Source organism: Misgurnus anguillicaudatus, chromosome 8, assembly GCF_027580225.2.
Source record: "Misgurnus anguillicaudatus chromosome 8, ASM2758022v2, whole genome shotgun sequence".
Taxonomy (NCBI): domain Eukaryota; kingdom Metazoa; phylum Chordata; class Actinopteri; order Cypriniformes; family Cobitidae; genus Misgurnus; species Misgurnus anguillicaudatus.
Window position 1 is genome coordinate 39,431,889 of NC_073344.2, and position 22,293 is coordinate 39,454,181.

The 22,293-nt window shown below is 37.8% G+C and overlaps 2 protein-coding genes and 1 long non-coding RNA gene across 5 annotated transcripts in view; all 3 read left to right on the forward strand.

The window, feature by feature from the left end:
• LOC129450328 (uncharacterized) overlaps positions 1 to 4,827 on the forward strand; it is a 35,752-nt gene extending 30,925 nt beyond the window's left edge. For both annotated transcript variants that reach the window (XM_073870902.1, XM_055213006.2), the window contains 5 exons: positions 2,548 to 2,641; positions 2,726 to 3,064; positions 3,722 to 3,902; positions 3,982 to 4,109; positions 4,219 to 4,827. In XM_073870902.1, coding sequence (XP_073727003.1) covers positions 2,548 to 2,641; positions 2,726 to 3,064; positions 3,722 to 3,902; positions 3,982 to 4,109; positions 4,219 to 4,317 — 841 coding nt within the window. In that variant the 3' untranslated portion in view covers positions 4,318 to 4,827. The remainder of the gene's footprint in view (positions 1 to 2,547; positions 2,642 to 2,725; positions 3,065 to 3,721; positions 3,903 to 3,981; positions 4,110 to 4,218) is intronic.
• Positions 4,828 to 7,610: 2,783 nt separating this feature from the next.
• Positions 7,611 to 17,731, forward strand: LOC129450327 (uncharacterized). Of its 2 annotated transcripts, XR_012370846.1 has the most exons (7): positions 7,611 to 8,384; positions 9,165 to 9,212; positions 9,300 to 9,470; positions 9,561 to 9,622; positions 16,540 to 16,618; positions 16,710 to 16,932; positions 17,036 to 17,731. It is a non-coding gene; the product is annotated as an uncharacterized lncRNA (long non-coding RNA). The 2 variants fall into 2 exon arrangements; XR_012370845.1 differs by lacking the exon at positions 7,611 to 8,384 and having other exon boundaries at positions 8,469 to 9,212.
• Positions 12,921 to 16,441, forward strand: LOC129418338 (uncharacterized). The gene is made up of 4 exons (XM_073870900.1): positions 12,921 to 13,821; positions 13,934 to 14,077; positions 14,586 to 14,841; positions 15,001 to 16,441. Exons 1-4 carry the CDS (start codon positions 13,192 to 13,194, stop codon positions 15,660 to 15,662), a joined length of 1,692 nt encoding a protein of 563 aa, XP_073727001.1. The 5' UTR covers positions 12,921 to 13,191; the 3' UTR covers positions 15,663 to 16,441.
• Positions 17,732 to 22,293: the final 4,562 nt, after the last annotated feature.

The window sequence follows — 22,293 nt, forward strand, 5'->3', positions numbered from 1 at the left end:
TGTAACTGCAGAACCAAGCACACAATAGAATTTCCTGGGCCTTCCACCCAAAGGTTTCCACACCCTTAATTTAATACTGTACTCAATTAGATGATTCCTAGGCCTTCCACCTAAAGGTTTCTCAACCCTTAAATTTAATACTGTAATCAATGAGATTATTCCTGGGCCTTTCACCCAAAGGTTTCTCAACCCTTAAATTTAATACTGTAATCAATTAGATTATTCCTGGGCCTTTCACCCAAAGGTTTCTCAACCCTTAAATTTAATACTGTAATCAATTAGATTATTCCTGGGCCTTTCACCCAAAGGTTTCTCAACCCTTAAATTTAATACTGTAATCAATTAGATTATTCCTAGGCCTTTCACCTAAAGGTTTCTCAACCCTTAAATTTAATACTGTAATCAATTAGATTATTCCTAGGCCTTTCACCTAAAGGTTTCTCAACCCTTAAATTTAATACTGTAATCAATTAGATTATTCCTAGGCCTTTCACCTAAAGGTTTCTCAACCCATAAATTTAATACTGTAATCAATTAGATTAAAAGTTTTTCACTCTGATCAATTTATAAAAAAATTTAAATTTGTAATTCAGTTCGGATCTCCTTATCAACACAAGTAATTTGGTATATCCAATTAGCAGAATTCGATAAAACAGGCTTCTGCTTACCTTATTTTAATAGAGCGCTCTTTTTGTGTTGAAAGGTAGTCCTCGCTTACTCTGGTTTCTTCAATGTGAAACCCTCCTTCCGCTCACTCTCTCCTTTCCCTCCACAAAACATCACGTCGGGATCACCAATTGTTGGACTTTAAGGCGTCCATTTGCATGTTCATAATTAGAGGAAAGGCACGGTATTAAAATTAAACTATTTATTGATCAGATATGAAAAAGTTTTACAGCGCTGGGCAGTCTCAAGGCCACAATAGGCAATCGACTAACCGCCAGCATTTGGAGAAAACAGTTATTTATAAAGTATGTGACGTCGATCTTCTTCTTAGAATCTCCACCCACAAAGGCCGTTCCCCTCGTACATCTGACTCCATCACCACACCCAATTTTAGCCTGTAGACAAAGATAAACAAACCCAAACAAAGAAAAAAACAACTGTTCTCCACACCACCCTGAGATCCATGCAGTCCTTCACTTCACATATGATTGACTTCAGACAGCATACCATAATGCTTTCTTAAAAACAAATCATCAACGAAACATTCATCCATTCACAAAAACACAAGCTGTAAGATGAAAGTGATTATTATGTAAAACACACTTCAACGTCATGACATCATCTCACCACTCGCAAAATTGGCCACATGAACAAGGCACACATCAACCTCTCCAGATAGACAAACACACACTACATCTTCCACTGCAATACTACTTCTAAGCAAACACTTTCATCATTAAAAAACATCTGTTCAGTATGTTTTCCCTTAGGCCCCTTTTATCTTGAATGATTATCAGATGCACATTCCTAGCTCATCCCCCCTTGCAGCCTCTACACACACGCACACACACACACTGCTTTCTCTCAGCAACCCCCACTCTCAAACACAAACACCTCCTTTCTACATAATAGCTCAGTGCATATGTGTAACACACACAATGTTTATAGAATAAAATGATTAATTAAAGAAATATAAAATGGAACAAAATTAATTTCCACACCTCACAATATACTGTACATTCAGATTACTGGCTAGGTACATCAACAATGTTGGTAAATAGCGAATGTGCATCAGAATGACAAGCAGTCTTACTGAAGATAACAGGTGCACGAAAATAACACACAAAAACATCAGTAAAACACTAAACTTATTAGCTGTATGTGAAATATTAATCATAATGTGTGGGCTCATTTTACACATGAGACTCTTACTGACCTGATCGCGTATGCCTTATCCATAGTAGAATCGCGCTGCGTGTGCAGTTGTTGAATAACAATATGGATTTAGGATTATTTGATGCAAAATCCCATGGAAACAAAGAAGAAATATCAATATTTCTCATATGTAATACGTTTGTGGACTAAAACTGCAAATGGATGTTATATTCTGAACACTTAGCATGGAGATTTCAGCAGTGTGAGCTCGTCTGGAGTTATGACGGACGCGCAGTTTCATAATAAGAGCACACAGACATGAACACATTCAGATATGACCTCATTGCATAAAATGTAGTAAATGAAGAGAGATTTTATCTTAGTTTTTATTTTATGCAAAACATTTTAGTCTTGTCTTTTTTCGTCAACAATGATGCATGTTAATTTAGTCTTAGTCAGCGTTTTTGGACATTGCCGCAGTCTCGTCATCGTCTCGTCTTAGTCATGGAAAAAAAGGTTGTTGACGAACATATTTAGTCTTGTCTCGTCTGACGAAATTAACACTAGGATGCAGAGTTATTTTAACATTCAAAAATGTAGTGAATCAGCAATCACAGAAGGATGAATATCATGTAAAACCAATAGTCAAACTATGTGACAACACTGTTTATCAAAGAAATATGCAGGCAAAATCTTATTTCATTGTTTCTCAATTTAATTTGACAGCACATCTCCCCCCAAACACATAAGAGAAATGTATGCTCAAGGAATTGTTGCCCTGTTTCCATATCTTCGGGATCCTTATACAAAGCATGGATATGTAAGTGAAATATTTAGTTAAATATGTAGCTATGGTGTAGTTGGTCACTGTTGTTTCAATTAAGACGCCTTTGTTTTTTTTAAGGAACATTATTATGACCCCAAAAGTCGACATGGGTACTTGTCTTGGAAAATTAAGAACATTCAGAGGAACAGTGCACCATCAGAGACCCATAGATGTTTCTCCCAGTCTTTCAGTGATGGCCCAAAGGCGCAGAGAGACACTTCATCCAGCTCAGGGGTTATCATGACAGAAGAACAGTGTAGGGAAGCTATTTCTCTACTGAAGCATACTTCAGAGGCAGACACAGTAAAGGCCAAAATGAAGGAGACATTTCAGTATCGTCGTAAGATGATTCATGATCCAAGCAGATGCGCTGAAGTGCTGACTGAATTTCCCTGTTATCTGGACATTAAAGGCCTGGTAAGGCAATGTGTTAATTGGTTGATAAATATATAAGATCAATTTTTTGTGTGAAAAAAGACAATTCCACAAATGTTGTCTTTTTGAGTTGAAGTTCTAACAACAACAACAGAATATTTATTTTATTGCAATTAAAGGAATAGTCTACTCATTTTCAATATTAAACTATGTTATTACCTTAACTAAGAATTGTTGATACACCCCTCTGTCATCTGTGTGCGTGCACGTAAGCGCTGGAGCGCGCTGCGACACTTCGATAGCATTTAGCTTAGCCCCATTCATTCAATGGTATTACGTGCTATTACGCCATACAATATAGTTTCTCATTTAAATCCGCTTAGAAAAGCGCTACGTTTTATTTTGTACCACCAAACTTGCTCGTATAACTACTCGTCTTAAATAGGAAAAACGTTGATGTGTTTGGTCACTTCTAACTTTATCTCTGTTTGATACCATTGAATGAATTGGGCTAAGCTAAATGCTATCGAAGTGTCGCAGCGCGCTCCATTGCTTACGTGCACGCACACAGATGACAGAGGGATGTATCAACAATTCTTAGTTAAGGTAATAACATAGTTTAATATTGAAAATGAGCAGACTATTCCTTTAACCATTCATTTAGATACTTAGTTTTTTCTGTTGTAATGGTTTTTACAGGTTGAGCTGGATTTCGTTTTGATTTTTGGGGAAAAGACTTCAGCTAAGTTTTTGGAAAGGTGGCCAACTGTATTCATGCAGAAGGTCATTCAACAAAGCAAAGGCCTTCACTTCTCTCAAGAACTTCAGGACCTGATTGATTCTGCAGAATCGGCTGTGGGCAGTGAAACCGATGTTGAAGGTTGGACTATTGGAATTCATAAGATTATGTAGAGACTGTATGTGCATGTTTTGTTTGCTTACACTTCCATCTTTTTTAGGATGGGGCAGAGATCTTGCTTCAATTATTCTCTTACTTCATTTAATTCCACCGTCACCACAAGGCCGCAAGAGACCTGGAAAAATGTCTGCATCTCAAGCTGAGAAACACCTTGTCATCTTCAAAAAAGTACATTTGTTATTTTTGTTTCTACCTGTCTGCAAGAATTGATTATAAAACTAATATAGAGAGAGGCAAATAGAGATCTGCCTTTAAGTATTGTTTTGTTTTTCTTAAGGTGGGGACGAACATTCAGGAACACCTTGATTCCATTCAAGAGAGGACACTGTTGATGAACTGTTCAAGCACACTTTGTTTTTGGTGTGTCTTACAGTAATGTGCTTAACAACATGTACACCTTCATACAAACAACCATTTTTGAGATTGACATTGGCCAGGTGAAAGAGATTCCAAGAGTTGCTGAGCTCAGAGCCAGATTCATGCGTTAAGAGTTTTCTGAGTAAAAAATGATTTGTTTTGTCTGTTTTTGCTTCCTGGAGAATACAAATGTGCTTGTTGTGCGCCATCTTAAGTTAGTTCATGGACTGTTATCTGGCAAATCACTTCGTCTAAAATGTGGTCAGGCAGGATGTTGTTTGGAATTTGGTACCTTTTCAGGATTTCGTAAACACTTGCGTAGAGTTCATGAACAAAGTAATGATGTTCCAGTAGATGTTAGTGATAGTGCTGTTGTTCATCATACAGCTGTTGAACTGTCAAGTAATATTGATATGGCTTCATGTTCAAATGATAGTTCTTTGCCATTATCCAATAAAAACACCACTGATTTGTACGCATCAGCAATAGCACAATTGCAGGCTGCAGGTGTCAGTCAAAATACCATTAATACTTTTGTTATGTTTATGGAAGAAGTAGTTCAGGACATCCAGGACCAAGTAAAAGAGATCACTTTAAATTGCTTATCTTCACAGAATACAGACATTAGAAGTACAATTGAACAGTCATTTCAAGAAATTGAAAACCTCTTCACCGCACTTAATTCTGTGTGTAAACGAAACTCCTATTTTACAACAAAATGGGCAATTGTTCAGCCTGTGGAGAAGGTACTTGGGGTTAGATTTGACAACAGAAAAAACAAGACTACTGGTTTATATTAAGTTCCAGTGACTGACAAGTTTGCTTATGTTTCAATTAATCAAACCTTGCAGGGCATTTTAATGCACCCAAAGACCTCGTACAGGTTTAAGTCTGGTCTACCTAAAAAAGATGGTATTTACACTGACATTGAAGACGGACTATACATAAAGAGCCATCCCCTGTTTTCCAAGGAAAAAAATGCACTTCAGATTCAATTGTTTTATGATGACTTTGAGACTGCCAATCCATTGGGATCAAAAAAGGGAATTCGCAAATTGGGGGGTATATATTTTTCTTTGAGAAACTTCCCACCACGTTTTAATTCATCTTTAGCAAACATACATTTATGTGCACTTTTTCATGCTCAAGACATCAAAACCTATGGATTTGATGCAATTTTAGAGCCTGTTGTCAATGAAATAAAAGTCCTTGAGACAAAAGGAATAAAAGGACCCAACGGTTATGTACGTGGCAGCATTGTCCAAGTAACAGGAGATAATCTGGGTTTACAATGCCTTTTTGGATTAGTTGAATCATTTAGAGCTCGGAATAGCTGTAGGTTTTGTCTTGCTGAAAGGGAAGATTATCAAACTCTATTCTGTGAAGATGAGCCCAATGTAACCTTCCACACTAAAGAGTCACACCTGAGACACTGTGAAGCTGTGCAATCAGACCAAGCGCTACCTCATGTTTATGGCGTGAAACGCAAATGTTTGCTCAACACTCTGCAATACTTCAATACATCGGACAATTATTCTGTAGACATAATGCACAATGTTTTAGAGGGCATTGCACAGTTTGAATTAAAACTTATTTTGTGTTATGTGCAAACCCATTTTTGACCGCCAAAGAGTTAGATGGCAGACTGCATTCATTTAATTATGGGTACATGGAGAAGAAGAATCGGCCTCCTGCTGTAAAACTTGTTGAGGAGAGCAATGATCTGGGTATAAATGCAATACAGTGTTGGTGTCTACTTCGGAATGTGCCACTAATATTTGGTGACATTATGCCACAAGATGACAAACACTGGCAGCTACTACTGCTTTTACTACGAATAGTAAACATTGTATTTTCTCCTATCTTAACTGAGGGCCTTACAATTTATTTGAAACACTTAATTGCCGAACATCACAGGCTTTTCAAGTGCTTATTTCCAGGCAAGAACCTCCTGCCTAAACATCATATAATGAGTCATTACCCCCGGTGTATACGAAATATTGGGCCTATTATTCACATGTGGTCCATGCGGTACGAGTCAAAACACAATTTCTTTAAGACACAACAAAAATGTTTTAAGAACATCACTCTGACACTTGCAAAAAAACATCAGAATTGCATGGCATTTGCCTGGGAAGCCTTCAACCATGACAGATTAGTGCTCGGGCCAGGGAAGATGGTCTCTCTCTGTGACTTGAGTGAAAATGTTCAGATTGCATCCAAGTTAAACATTCCTCTTGAAACTGACATTCTCTCAGTGAAGTGGGTGAAGTACAATGGAACTGAGTATCGTTCTGGTTTAATTGTTTGTGGTTAAGTAGACATTGATTTGCCAGTGTTTTATAAAATCAAAGATATTATAGTTAGAAATGAAGTTGTGATACTGGTTGCATCACAGCTCAAAACTATTTGCTTTGATGATCATCTTTATGCCTATAGAATTGATCCAAGACCAAGTGAATCTTTGAAAGTCTTCAATGTCAATGAACTTGTTTATTACAAACCCTTTGATATGCAGATGTCCTATGGGTCTGATAGTTCCTCTTGGTTTGTTGTGCCTTACTGCACTCTTGTTAAAATCTAGAATGAATGGTTTTATTGTAAACTTAAAGATTTTGTCTTTTATCAATAAATTAATACAGTGAAAGTGACAAGTTAAAATGTACACATGTCATGTTTTAATTTTGCCAATTTGATAAATAAAAATATTTATGTTTACAACTGTCTAAAGAATCTTTATTTTAGGTTTGGTGAGCATTAGCATTTCAAACAGTGTAAAAATACATTTTGTCCCAAGAACACTTTATATGTGTTATTCAGAGAGTAAAATCAACACCAAAATGTAATAAATCCCCCATAGTGTAAAATTCGTACAACAAAACAAGTGTAAAGTTATACACTGTCAGTGTATTTTTTTTACACTTTCAGGTGCTGTGTTTACACTGTAAATTTTACACTACAAACAGTGTACTTTTTACTCTTATTAGAGTGGGACCATATGTGCTCCTAAGAAGTGTTAAAATTAACTCTTTAAGTGTTAATTTAACACTGCCTTTTTTACTGTGTAGTTGGTAAGCTATTATCCTCCAAACTGGGTTAAGGAATAACAGTTCCAGAATTCACCATATGCCATATTCAAATATAGGCTGGTAGGGTTCTGTCACAATATGTCAATTTACAATGAAGACTCAGAAAACTCTTAACTCAACATTGTTTTTATATTAAAAACAGCACTCAACAAGACAATATGAATCTTCATTTATACATATTCAAAATAGTAATTAATTTAAATGCTATTTTATAAGATGCTATCATCAAGTATTGTGCAAAACGATGTATGAGAAGGTAATATATTTTTATTAAACTTGGCAGCAGGTCATGTGAGTTTCTTGCCTAGGGTTGCCACCTTCAATACAGAAAAATAAGGGACACCTGCCACAGCGGGGGCCACACACCTCTGGGCCACGATGACCACAGTACCGATGGGTGGTAGCCTATATAATAATTTAAAACATGTTTTAATAAAAATATTAAGAATATTAAGATTGATACCAATGGACATTATAATAAGTTATTTGCTATTGAAATCAGTGTGAACAGATGCACTCAGTCTCTTGCTGTCACAACTTAAAGGAACAGTATGTAGGATTGTGGTCAAAACTGGTACTGCAATCACAAAACGTGTGGCTAAAACTGGTGCTGCAATCTCACAACTGGGGCCTGTTGCACAAAAGTAGAATTAAGACATCCAGGCTAAATGACTGAGCTGAGCTCAATGAAGCCAAAACAAGTGTGTCCACGCTTAATTGGTTGCACAAAGACCAAGCCAGGATGATTAGACACGGATTCATTAAGCCAGGTGAAACCAATCCTGGATAGGTGCGCGCTCACGGCTCACTCAACTTGACCCCGCCAACGATCACAGATTCACCGATTCACCATGGCAACTAGCGGCGTTCTTTTTCCCGTCAGAGGCGCAAATCCATATGAGGAGGTAAAAGACATAATTAAGAAGAAAGGCAACACCGCCACAGTGATAAAGCAAAGAGAAAAAGCGTGGCAAAGTATTGCAGACCGCCTGAATGCGTAAGTAGTGCACAATTAAGTTACACACTCACCGCTCCGCTGAAACATCATAATTACAATTAAAATATTTAATTCACATCTCCAAAAACACAATTGTACTCTGATTATGAAACAGTTAATTTTTATATTGAAATGGACTGCAACTATGAGTGAAATTGTGTAAAGTAACTCCATCACACTGGATAAGGTTTTAATAAATTATTATGAAAGCTTACATTATTACTACGCTCATTATGTACTCTGCTTCTTATGTTGTCCACCGTTGACTTTTTTTCTGCTTTTATTAATGTAAAGCTGCTTTGAAACAATGAAACAATTGTGAAAAGCGCTTTATAAAAATAAATAAAAATTTAATTGAATAAATAGATGAGCTATTAATAATAATCAATTTAATTTATAAAGCGCCTTTCAAAGGACCCAAGATCACTTGCTCATTGCACTGCAAAAAAATGACTTTCTACGTGTGTTTGTCTTGCTTTCAGTTAAAATATCAAGAAATTCTTAAATTAAGATGTATTAAAAGTTTTCTTGAAATATACTTTTTCATAAACACTTAATTTAAAACAAATGTTCATATTCCATTGGATAATTTTTTTCCTTATTTTCCTAGGTCATGTTGCTCATCAAGAAAATGCATCTTAATTTAAGAATTTTTTGATGTTTTTACTGAAAGCGGGACAAAAATACAAAGTAAGTCATTTTTTGCAGTGTGACTCCATTGAATGTTCTTGTGTGATAAAGAAAGTCTCTCTTTTTGTGTGTGGTGTGTGTGTGATGTAGATTAAATATGACAGGTCAAAATCAAATACAAGAACATTCTGCAGAATGGTAAGGGCCCTGACTAATACTTAATAATGCACAAGCATAGATTGTACCCAGAAGGTGCCTGCTTACACATTGTCTGCACTGTTTTAGCAGTGAAAAGAATACCCAGAGACAAGGCACGGGTGGTGGCTCACCAAAAGCTGACCTCACCCCAGCAGAGGCCAGCTTTGGAGCTAAATAAAGGCAGGCCTGTTGGAGGGGATCCCGGGGGAAAAGAGACAAGCATAGGTCCCTCCCAAGATGCCACCCGCTTCATACAAGGTATGTTCTTCCATCTCTACATGGGACACAATCACATTCATATTGAATCTATTTGGACTGTCTGACTTTGGTTTGCCTATTGCCTTGCAGTGTCTGGCAGCACTGTGTTACTATTAAAGCCACCAGCACGAGCACCAGACGATGCTGATCCAGTGAGTACTCCATCAAAGGCATACTATAGGCCTGGGGCCTCATTTATAAAGCGTTTTTACGCACAGATTTGATCTTAGACCGTGCGTACGCTCAAATCCACTCAAACGCTCAGATTTATAAAACTTGCCTTTGACGTGGAAAAGTACTTACCTCCACGTTAGGTTCCGACTTGACGTACGCACGTTTCCTTGTGGCAATATTGCAGTACTGCAGGTAGGCATATTCGAAACTTTTTGTTTTGTACCTTTTGTGGTCAACATACAGAAACATTTTTTCATTTGTTTTGGAGTTGTCCTTATTCAAAAAAAAAAAAAAATCGGTTAGATTTGTGCTCTTTTGTTAGAATTTATATATTTTGCTTAAGACTTTGTTTGGAAAATATTTAATTAGTTTTTTTTGCAACGTTTATTATAAATAAATGTAAATATGGTGATTATAAACCATTATTCCGTATTTTTTATTAGAAGTTAAGCAATAGGCTACCTAAAATCTATTAATAATCTGATAAACTAAAGCTGCTAAATGTATTAATGTATGTCAGCATTTCCATGTTTTTATTTAATTATTTTTCTCTTTCATCCCCTGGCTAATGTAAAAAAAGTGTTGAATATGTTTGATAAAAAATAAATACATATTCGAAACTTTTACAGCGTCAACATCATCTGTATTAGAGCTTAGATCGGGCACAAAAAACCATAACCGAAGCTCCTGCACGTTGTGTCCGAGCCCGGCCCGACCGACACATTACCGACAATGTTTTAATAGTGCGCCGTGACGTTCTCAACTACAATTCAGAGTTGTTTGAATTACAGAAATCTGTTTAGAATTATCTTTATGAACTAATGCAACAAGGACGAAGCATGTAAACTGCGCTGTTGGTTTATTAGAAACCTAAAAACATGCAACAATGATGCACACAGAAAATGAACAAGGAAGGCAGGCATACTACTCCAAAATAATTTAACCAGGTTTTAGAATATATTTTAAAACAAAATATGTTGGCCTATTTTGATATTTTAAAATGTAGGCCTATTCTAATGCAAAAAGATGGCGCTCAAGCTATATGTTCATGAAACGATTTTCTAGTTCGTCATCTTTTCAAAAAAATATTTAAAAATATAGCAAAATTGTTTCGCGGTGTTTAACGCACATGTAAATGTTACAAAACATGTGCTTTATTGAATGAAAGTAAAACCGATCGAATTTAATGATTAAAACGACGTGAAAGGAACTAAATTGTGAAGCCTCGATGTATCCTACAATAAGGGACATGCGACATTTAAGAGTGATGGGTATTTCAAAAATTAATATAAATTATTCCCATGCATCGATTTTAATGTTAAACATCTGTCAATCCAAATGAATCCATATGGAATATATTCCGACAGTTTAAGATACGATCTTTGAATTTTAAAGTCGAAAATATCTTATTTTAACACCGCCGCTCAGGAGGCATGGCAAACTGAAACAAAACTTTAAAGACACAAATATTACGTTTAGCCTACGTGTAAAATTATATTTAAATGAAACGCGTGAATTGAAAGATCCACTAATAATCGCCTTAACTTGAGTGATGTCAATAAAGTTTCCATGTTAGAATTTAGAAATATTTAAAACTTAAGCAAACGACAACAAATATCTTTTCTTACCACTCGCCATTGTAGCAGTCAGAGAATTTGGCCTTTGAAAATGTAATATTTATATGCTAATGAATTAAATTAGGGGCGTTTAGAAGGCGGAGTTCTAAGAGCATTCAGCTGCGCAAAATTTTAAGATCATTTGTGATTTATAAACCGCACATCTGGAAAAGAGGCGTACGCACGGTTTTTTGTGCGTAAGCTCCTTTTCTCTGAATCACACTTACGATCATTTCAGAAATGGTCTTAGATGAAATGTACAGGGTGTCCGCGCGGTAGTAAAAGGTAGTAAAAGGTAGTAAAAATAATCTACCAAAATTAAGGCCCTTAAAAGGTAGTAAAAGGTAACAAACGCAATTTGACTTGGTAGTAAAAAAATTTTTGCTTAATATTTGTGTCTCCATGCTTTAACTTCATCTAGCATAGTTTAAAAATATATAACTTCATCTAGCATAGTTTAAAAATATCTACGGTGCTAACAGGACCCGGAGTGAGACGGAGTTGATAGCAATGACGTAGAAGTAAACTGTGAGTTCCGTGGTTGATAGCCTATCAGCGACGCAAACAACATTTACCGCCTTTTTTTAACCTCAGTTAATACTAGCCACTTGCCACTTTATTTTCTACCAAACTGTGAAATGGGTAAATGTAAGTTCTCGCAAACCTGGGTTGACGATCCGTTATTTAAAGACTGGCTTAAGCCCGTCATGGGAAATGACCGGGAGGCATTTTGCACTGTGTGCAAAAAAATTATAAATGTTACCTGGAACGGCATTACCGCTATCAGGTCTCACAGTGAATCAAATATTCACCAGCAGCGGATTCGCGTGAGGGGGGAGCAGCTCCCTTTTTCGTTGTTTTGTAATGCTACCAGCACTAACGTTACACAGATCGCGGCAAATCACGCAAGGTCAGCTGTCGTCGCACCACCTCTGCAGCAAACCAGTGCCACCAGCAGCACCACCACGGCAGCGATAGCCAAACAACAACAGACCTTCCCGTCACAAACATCAGCCCTCAGGGCTGAGGTTCTCTGGTGCCTGAACATCGCAGCCAACCATCATTCATATAATTCGAATGAGGGCATTGGGGAATTGTTCGAAAACATGTTCACTGACTCCGCTATAGCCAAAAGTTTTGCGTGTGGCAAGGATAAAACGGCGTACATTCTTGGATTCGGCATTGCTCCACATTTTAAGAAGCTTCTTATAAATAGCATCAATGATTCCGGACAATATGTTCTCATGTTTGACGAGTCTCTAAACCAGTCGGCTAAGAAGAAGCAAATGGATATTCACGTTCGGTTCTGGAAAGATGACCGCGTGACGTCTTCATATTTTGGGTCGCAGTTCCTTGGACATGCAAGGGCTGAAGACTTGCTGCAAAGCATTAAAGTAAGTTGATATTTTCTTGTTTGTTCTTTCTTATTGTCGTTATATCCCTATTTGAAGATTTTTATGTCATAGTTAGCCTAAAAGTTAGTAGTTAAAGGGATAGTTCACCCAAAAATGAAAATTCTGTCATCATTTACTCACTCTCGTGTTGTTGCAAACCTGTAAAAATTTCGTAGTTCTAATGAACACAAAGGAAGATATTTTGAAAAATGTTCGTGGACCAGATTCGCTTCCATAGTAGGAAAAAATAATACTGTGGAAGTAAATGTGTTATCATTAAGATTTCCTACTTTTAGCACTACTTTTGACGACACAACGTCCACTTGCTATAACCTCCTCCTCACCCATAGGAAATCGATCAAACCCTACACCTTTTGCTGTATCTGGCAGTGCAACCCCAAACGCAACACGTTTTCACGTTTTTAACTATTTAACTGTTCCATTAGCCGGTTGGATCTCTTCAGTTAGTCAGTAGAAGCCGCTTGCGTTCTGTCATCTGGAAGTATATTGGTGCATATTGTTTACAAACATTCTGAAATGCTGTATTATTTTTTAATAAACTTAGTTTTTTGTGTCAATTCACAGGAATGTGTTGCACAACTCAACTTGAGACACCTGCTGTCTGTCAGTATGGATGGCCCAAATGTCAATTTCAAGCTGCTGAAGCTCCTTCAGAACGAACATTCAGAGCTTCATGGGGATGCACAACTCATCAGTGTTGGCAGCTGTGGCTTGCACACCCTCCACAATGCCATGAAAGCAGGATTCACAACATGGCAGGTAGACAAACTGTTGCGAGCTATGCACTACCTCTTCCACAATGTTCCTGCCCGTAGAGAAGATTACACTGCCACCACAGGATCTTCTACTTTTCCCCGATCTTTCTGTGGCCACAGGTGGGTGGAAAATGTCCCTGTGGCTGAGAGAGCTGTCGACATTTGGCCCATGCTTTTAACATACATTGATGCAGTTCAGAAGAAAAAGGTGCCAAACCCCAACACGGCGTCATATGATACCATATTGGCTGCGCGGGATGATGATTTAATAATTCCAAAGCTCCAGTTCTTCTTGTCAGTTGCACGAAGCTTCAACCCCTTCCTGATCAAATATCAGACCGACGAGCCTGTGCTGCCCTTTTTGGCTAAAGATCTGAAAGAACTCCTGATGGTAAGAAATGTAATTACTGTAGAGTTACTGTCTTAATTTGAATGTGATTAAACTGTATCAGTTGACAGGTAGGTGTGGCTTGATTGCTAACAGTTTTTCTTGTACTTTTAAGGCTTTACTGCGACGATTTGTTAAAAGGGAACTTTTAGAGGACCGAAGCTCACTGCAAATGATCACAATCCAGGTATCTGATGAGAAGAACTGGGTCTCTCTTAAAAATGTGGACATCGGCCTGGGTGCTGAATCTGCCATCAAGGTAATTAATGTGCACATCATTTCAATATCATGCGTGAATTGTGCTGTCTGCATAAATAGTTACTTTAAACCGGTAGAAATGAATGAGTAACAATGGGCATGATTTAACCACCTCTGTGGTAAGCAATATAGCTTTCGTAATTGTGTGGTTGGTAATGGTTACCTTCCAAACAGGCCTTTGGTATTGTGGCTTAAATTGAACCACTGTGCCATGAGGATATACCAAACCTCTTTTTCAATCTGGTTAAATTGTTAGAATTGTTTAAAATTTGTAACTTGTCATAGTTTCATTTCCAATCATCCTGAATTCATCCTGAACTATACTCACATATTCCAACACACACACACACACACACACACACACACACACACACACACACACACACACACACACACACACACACACACACACACACACACCAGACAACCAACATCATTTCACCACGTTTTAAGTATCTATGTATGTGACAAATATCTTTGTATGAACATTAATGTTCTCTATTTGTTAGGCCCTTCAGAGCAAATCAGGAGGCAAGATAGGGGAGCTTTCTGTGCTAACCTTCAGGAAAGAATGTTTGCAGTGCCTTGTTAAGGTAGTCAGGAAATTGCAGGACAAATCCCCCCTAAAGTTTCCTATGGTTAGGCAAATTGGATGCCTTGATCCCACAAGAATCCACCAAGAACCGGAGTGGTGCATCAAGCAAATGAAGAGTGTAGTGCAGACATTCCTTCAGGGAAAGAAATTGACAGGTGGCATTCCAGCAGGTAAGAAAATATATACAGTATGTGTAGGGGCAGTAGAAGTGGAAAAGTTATTGAAATGAAGGCCATGTTCTAAGGGTGTTCTGCTTTGGTAGTGGGCAGTTAAGCAGACTGAAATGTACTTAAATGTCATTAATGATTATATCTTTGTCAATATTTTAGGTGATGTTATCATTCAGCAGTTTGTATCCTTGACCTCAGTGGAAGGACGAGATGAACGTTTCCTGGCCTTTAAACCAATGAAGGACCGCCTTGATGTGTTTCTTTACACAACTCTCAGCACATCTTACCCTGACTTACTACAGTTTTGCAAGAGTCTCCTCCTTCTATCCCATGGCCAAGCCACAGTTGAAAGAGGATTTTCAATTAACAAAGAGGTGGAAACATGCAATCTCCAGGATAGAACGCTGGAATCACTTCGATTAGTCTGTGACCGGATCAGCAGTTGTGGGGGCATTTTAAAAGTGCCTCTGACAAAGGAGCTCCTTGCCTCTGCTTCATCTGCAAGATCTCAGTATAGACTGTACCTGGAGAATGAAAGAAAAAAGAAGGAGAGTGCCGCACATGCTCTAAAGAGGAAGGCAGTGGAGGAGGAGCTTTTGGACCTCAGAACCCAGCATGAGGTACTAAGCCGTGTTTGTGAGTCACTTGAAAATGATGCAGACAAGTTGGCAGAGCAGGCTGAGGGGAAGGCCGGGTCCAAAATGGCTGAATTTATCATCAAGTCCAACACACTTCGCAGAAGGCAAAAAGAAAAAAAAGAAGAGCTTCGCCAACTGGAGGAAAGAATTGAAGAGAAGTCTTCACAACGGAGACTTTTGTGACTGTGCCTCTCCCCTCCGTCTTAATGTCACAATTTCTCTCATTCCCTCCCCTTTTTTCTCTCTCTCCCTCTGTATCTCTCTCAGTCTGCCAGCTAAAGTTATCTGCTGATGAATACAAGTCAAATTCTTACAACTTCTCTCTTAAAATTTGTTTTGGGACATGTTCAAACTGCCATTCATCAATGAATGAGTCCAGTGTAAGTTATTGTTACAAGTTACCCCTTGTGATGTATTTCTTGTGATTAAATAAATTGTTTGTTGGGAAATTGCTGTTTTGGGATAGTAATTCACTGCTTGTGTGTGTGTGTGAGAGAGAGAGAGAGAGAGAGAGAGAGAGAGAGAGAGAGAGAGAGAGAGAGAGAATGTTTGTGGGTAAGTGTGGGTGATGTGACACACTTTATTATTAATCTTTATTAATGTTTATGGTTGTTAAGTGTCATTTGTTTTTAAGAAGTGCCAAGGTTATCATTCAACTTATTAGGGCTAAGGGTTATGGTTAGGATAACTCAAGGGCTAGGGTTAAGGTAAGGACAACTGAAACTCAACTCGACACTTACAAAAAACATAATTGACAATACTTAATGATCACACCTAATATGTATGATGGGTGTGACAGTGTCACACTTATACCTTACAGTAAGTAGTAAGTGGTGCTCTCACCCCCTACACCCCCCCCAAAAGGGCTGCTGCTTGATGTCGTATTGGTAGTAAAAAATTTGTGGAGGTGGTAAAAAAGGTAGTAAAAGGTAGTAAATTCATCTCTATGATTCCTGCATATACCCTGATGTAGGGCAGTTCCTACGTCGCACTTTTATAAATGAGGCCCCAGGTACGTCTTGTCTACTAGCTTCAATATGAATCCGATTAAATGTGATAGGGTTTAAGGCCCCATTTCATCAGCACATAACGGCGATGATGATGAGGAGACCATCTCTCTGGATTCCAAAAGGCATAAGGTATCATGTCAAACTTGTGAAAGTACTATTCAGTCTACAATGGTGAGGAGTCATCATTTGGAGCCATCACAAAATCTAATTTCTTTTACAGGACCCAGTGTCATTGGTGCACTGGACTGCACACACATAAGGATAAAAGCCCCCTCAGGTGCCCATGAGGCAGATTTTGTAAATATGAAATCTTTTTACAGCATTAATGTTCAGGTGAACATGACTTTTTGATCTTTTCCATTGAACACTGGCAAAATGGCCTGCCTCAGTCCATGACTCCAGAATCTTTCGGACCTCTGAAATCTATCAGCGCCTATCACAAGGTGAGCCACACAACCCCTATTAATAACCACTTTTTACATAATGGCTGTGTCAAGAATATCACTCTGTTTATGAGGTATTAATGATGAGATTTTGTGTTGACAGGTGAATTCTCTGGTGTATTGCTGGGAGACAGGGGGTATGGCTGCCAGCCTTTTTTCCTGACACCTTTCACAGACCCCCAGGAAGCACAGCAGGCCTACAACTATGCCCATGCCAGGACCAGAGTTGAAATGACCTTTGGCCTCCTGAAGGCACACTCTCACTGCTTTCACAAATTAAGGGTCAGCCATGTGAGGGCATGTGACAATACTGTGGCTCGTGGTGTCCTCCACAATGTGGCCTGCCTGAGGAAGGAGAGGGCCATGGACTGGGACAATTCGGAAATCTTCCCTGATGACAACAGTGGTCGGCTGCTGAGGGATCAATATGTGTTGAATTATTTTAGTTAGTATGTGTGCTTTCAATTATAATTTTTTTTTATTTGGCCTCTTTTGATGTTTGTGCTGTATACTGTGTGCATACTGTTTGTAATACAAGCTTGCAGGGAGGCTACTGCATCCATTAATTTATCTGTTCAGTTAGTGTGTGTAAGGATTTGTCCTGCATTTATTTCAGTGTGCAGACATGTAGGGTGTGTTATATACAGACCTTTGAATGTGTATTTATCCTTTGGTTGTATAATATGCTTTGATTCTGTGCTTTCCATCTTGTAGAGTCACTGTGTGACTTCAGTTTCGAAAGGAGCTGATGGTTTACCTGCTTTGTTTTGTCCTTATTCAATAAAGGAACATAATGTTACACTTTGTGCTTTTATATTTATATGGAATGTGTATTTTATACGACAGGGTATAAGGGCCACACCGAGGAAAGGAGAAAATCATACATTTGAGGCTGGTTCTTTCTGTGGAAAGATGCATATTGTTTTTACAGTCCTGATACTTATAACAATTCGATGCTGATGTGCCAAAAGATTAAGTATGTCCTTTGTTTCTGAAACCATACTAAAGTACAATTCCACGAAATGCCCAACAACTGTTATTGTAACAACTGTCCTCCTCTAAAACAAGAAGTTACAATATTACGACTTCATTCTCTCTGTTTTTTTTCCTCTGTGGCCCTAATGGTCTATCATTTCATATATAGCCTTATAGTCTTTAGGAAACTGTAAATTATCTGATAATAGCAACATCATCTAAAATCATAATTTATCCAAAATTATTCAAATTAATTATCACAAACATTTAAAAATGACAGTGTGTGTAGTTATATTTGATAACAATGTATATTGGGCAGTGAAATAACTATTGGTTTCCGTTTGTGGTGACTGCTGACTGACAAAAGGGATGAGATTAGATAGATCCTGGAATTTAGCCTGGTCCGGAGCAGGCTAGCTCCACAGAATAGATCTCCATGGTAATTTATACCATAACATATCCTCCTGCCCCCTATCCAGCTTTAGTGCAACCGGATCACGGATCAGTTGAGCCAGGATCACCAAGATATCCCGGCTTAATCCCTTATCCTAGTTTTGTGCAATAGGCCCCTGGTGGCCAATACACAAAACGACAACATAAACATCAGTTGAGGGCTGCAACTCCACTTTTTTAAATGACAATATCCTGGTCGGACCACTGTTGTCAGTGATATAAGTATTTGAAATGAAAATGAATTCTTAATGTATAGTGACATATCAGGGCCATTTTATGATTAATTAATATAAATTTCTTACATACTATTCCTTTAAGTGGTCATATTGATTACACAGCTATGACAATAATAAACATAGGCCAACAACAGGTGTGACTGAGACCACAAAAAATAAGCTTTTGGAGAAACTTGTGAGTTGTGAACCATATTTTATTAACTTAACAGATCTAACTTAGTAATTATAAATTAAACAAATGCTTTGATACTCAAAAATGTATATTGGGAAAAATATATATTCTAATGGTTTCTATTACAAAACCATTACAAACCATTACCAAATGGTTTCCAATATGTAGTATGTTTTGGGCACATTCCATTAGGATTTATTGGTTTTTATAGGTTTCCATTACAAGTTTGTATTGGTCTTTATTTACACACATTTAATGGTTTAGTATTGGTTGTAATGGTTCCATTACAAGTTTATATTGGTCGTTATTTGCACATATTTAATGGTTTCCATTACAGTTTTGTATTGGTTCTAATGGTTTCATTACAAGTTTGCATTGGTCTTTATTTGCACATATTTATTGGTTTCCATCAGTTTTGTATTGGTCCTTAACGATATCCAATAAACAAAATGCCACTAATAGAACAAAACAAATTACCAAGAGACCCACTATGACCATTACAGTTTTCCAAAGAAACAACTATATGTACTGAAGTCATAATCCCAGATGGCGTTTCAACATTGGGACCAACGTTGAATTACCTTTTGGTTTTGCAAATTTAATCCAGATTGATTTTGCAATGTTGTTTCAATGATGTCACACTTTCCTTTCAACATGGGGGAAATTAAGGTCAAATTAACATTAAAGGAACAGTATGTAAAAAATGTATATCAATTAATCATAAAATGGCCCTGATATGTCACTAGACATTAAGAAATCATTTTCATTTCAAATACTTATATCACTGACAACAGTGGTCTGTCCAGGATATTGTCATTTAAAAAGTGGAGTTGCAGCCCTCAACTGATGTTTATGTTGTCATTTTGGGTATTGGCTACCAGTTGTGTGATTGCAGTACCTGTTTTAGCCAAACGTTTTGTGATTGCAATACCAGTTTTGGCCACAATCCTACATACTGTTTCTTTAAAGCTTCTCTAAGCGAATCTGTGTGTTGATTTTTGAAATGTGTTTTCAAACAAACTGAGCGTAGTTAACTCCTCCTCCTCCCCCTCCCTTCCGTGCTTTCATGAACGTGCCAAAACCCAACCCCCAAATCCTTCTTGGCGTGTATTGGTTAGAACACTTTGTTATGGTTTCTGGTGTAGGTTTGGCCAGTTTGTTGTTATTGCAGTTTGTGGAGGCTGGGCTGTCTACAGAGATCGCGTTTTTTTACAGTTTGATCAGCAGACAGGAAGCAAGCAGATAGGGAGGAGATGTTTTCTGTATGTAACAAACAATTTTTTTTATGGTCTAAAATGTGTGAATTCGCTTAGAGATTCTTTAAAATATACATTGATTTTGCATATTGAATCAACGTTGATGTCACAACGCAGTTTCAACTTCCTATTTTTAAACACTAAATAAAGATTTTTACTTTACACTGCAACTCATGCAATGTTTTCAGTGCATTTATCTTATGAATGCAACTTGCTGCTCATAACTTACAATACAACACCATTCATAAAATGAAACACCTAGGTAAGGTAAAGTTTGAATGTGTTTAAATATGCCAGCACATGCCTACCCTTATGTAAATAAACATAAAAGCAGCTGCTAAAATTGATCTTTTATAGATAAAACACATTGTTTAAAATAGTTAGGTTTCCAGTTAGTAGTGCAGAAGTGGAATATTCCAAATATAGAATAAAATCATAAAATATGAAAACAAAATCATATTTAAAAGTCATTTGATTCATTTGAATAGAAAAAATGTTATTCACAAGGAAAACTGCAAATATGAATTTTGTTGTTGGTTTAGTTGACAGTCTTCTAATGGCCACCACCACCCATCCATTCTGGCTCATACTGTACTTATAATATGATGACAGCATCTAAAGAGCAAAAACAAACAGGTTATTTGATTGTCAAAATTGATGTATTTTTAGCCCATGCATAAAAATCTTGTTATTGCAAGGGTGAGATGTGTGTTTTTGAATTTTCTGACTAGAAACATAGCATAGCCCTCTGATGAAAGAAGAAAGCTGTTGTGTTTACAAATGTGACAATGAGCTTCAATCAAGATCATCTCCAGTTCATTCAGAAAGTATTCAGACCCCTTTCACTTTTCAATTTTGTTGCGTGATACTGCAATTGTTTTAATTTTTCCTCATAAATATATACTACGTGCCCCATTACAAAGTGAAAACAGAATTTAAGAAACGTTTGTAAATGTATAAAAAAAGAAAAACTGAAATATCATATTTGCATTATACATATTCAGACCCTTTGCAACAATACTTGCAATTAAGCTCAGGTGCCTCCCATTTGTTTTGATGTTTCTACACCTTAAAGAAGTGTCCTAAGTTGTTCCTGGAGGGCCGGTGTCCTGCAGAGTTTAGCTAAAACTTCCTTCAGCACACCTACCTCAAAGTGTCTAGTCTGCCTAGTAAGACATTGATTAGCTGGATCAGGTGTGTTTGATTAGGGTTGGAATAAAACTCAGCAGAGACACCGGCCCTCCAGGGGCCTCATTTATAAAGCGTTTTCACGCACAGATTTGATTAAGACCGTGCGTACGCTCAAATCCACTCTAACGCTCAGATTTATAAAACTCGTCTTTGACGTGGAAAAGTACTTACTGTACCTCCACGTCAGGTTCCGACTTGACGTACACACATTTCCTTGTGGCAATATTGCAGTATTGCAGGTAGGGATATTTGAAACTCAAGTCAACATCATCTGTATTAAAGCTTAGATTGGTCACAAAAAACCAAAGCCCCTGCACGTTGTGTTCGAGCCCGGCCCGAGCGGCACATTAACTGTAATTATGAGCCTGAGGCCCTGAGCCCAATTTAAACCCGACAATCTTTTAATAGTGTGCCGTGATGTTCTCAACTACAATTCAGAGTTATTTAAACTTTAAAATTATCTTAATTAACTGATGCAACAAGGACGAAGCATGTAAACTGCGCTGTTTGTTTATTAAGAATGGAAACGTTAAAAAAAACATGCAACAATGATGTACACAGAAAATGAACAAAGTTTAAACTGTGGATGTCCTGCATACTAGGCTTACTCTAAAATAATTTAACATGGTTTTAGAATATATTCTAAACAAAATAGTCACGGAGTGACTTTTAGGGCGGAACCAAAGTTGTGAGGGAAAGTTCCGCCCGGACTGAATACAGCAAACACCGTCACTTCCAGGCAACCCTGGGCAACCGAAATCAGGCCGGATTCACAGCAGGTGACAGGAATGACATGGCGATTGCTGACTGGGCGTCTCAAGGGATGTATAGGGTACAAAAGGAGCAGCGGAGATGTAGAAAGACGAACGTTGTTGGGGAAGAAGCGCCACGGGCGGAGCGGTGAGTTAAGCACCCGGAAATAACAGGACGAGTGAGGCTCTGGAGGATTTTCGTCTGTGTACTGTGAAGGAGGGGAAGCCGATGAGTAATCAGGGTGAGCAACGTAAATACAAACAAGGAAATCTACTTACCTTTGTGTGTGTGTTGTGTTAAAGACACGAAGAAGGAAAACAGCCTG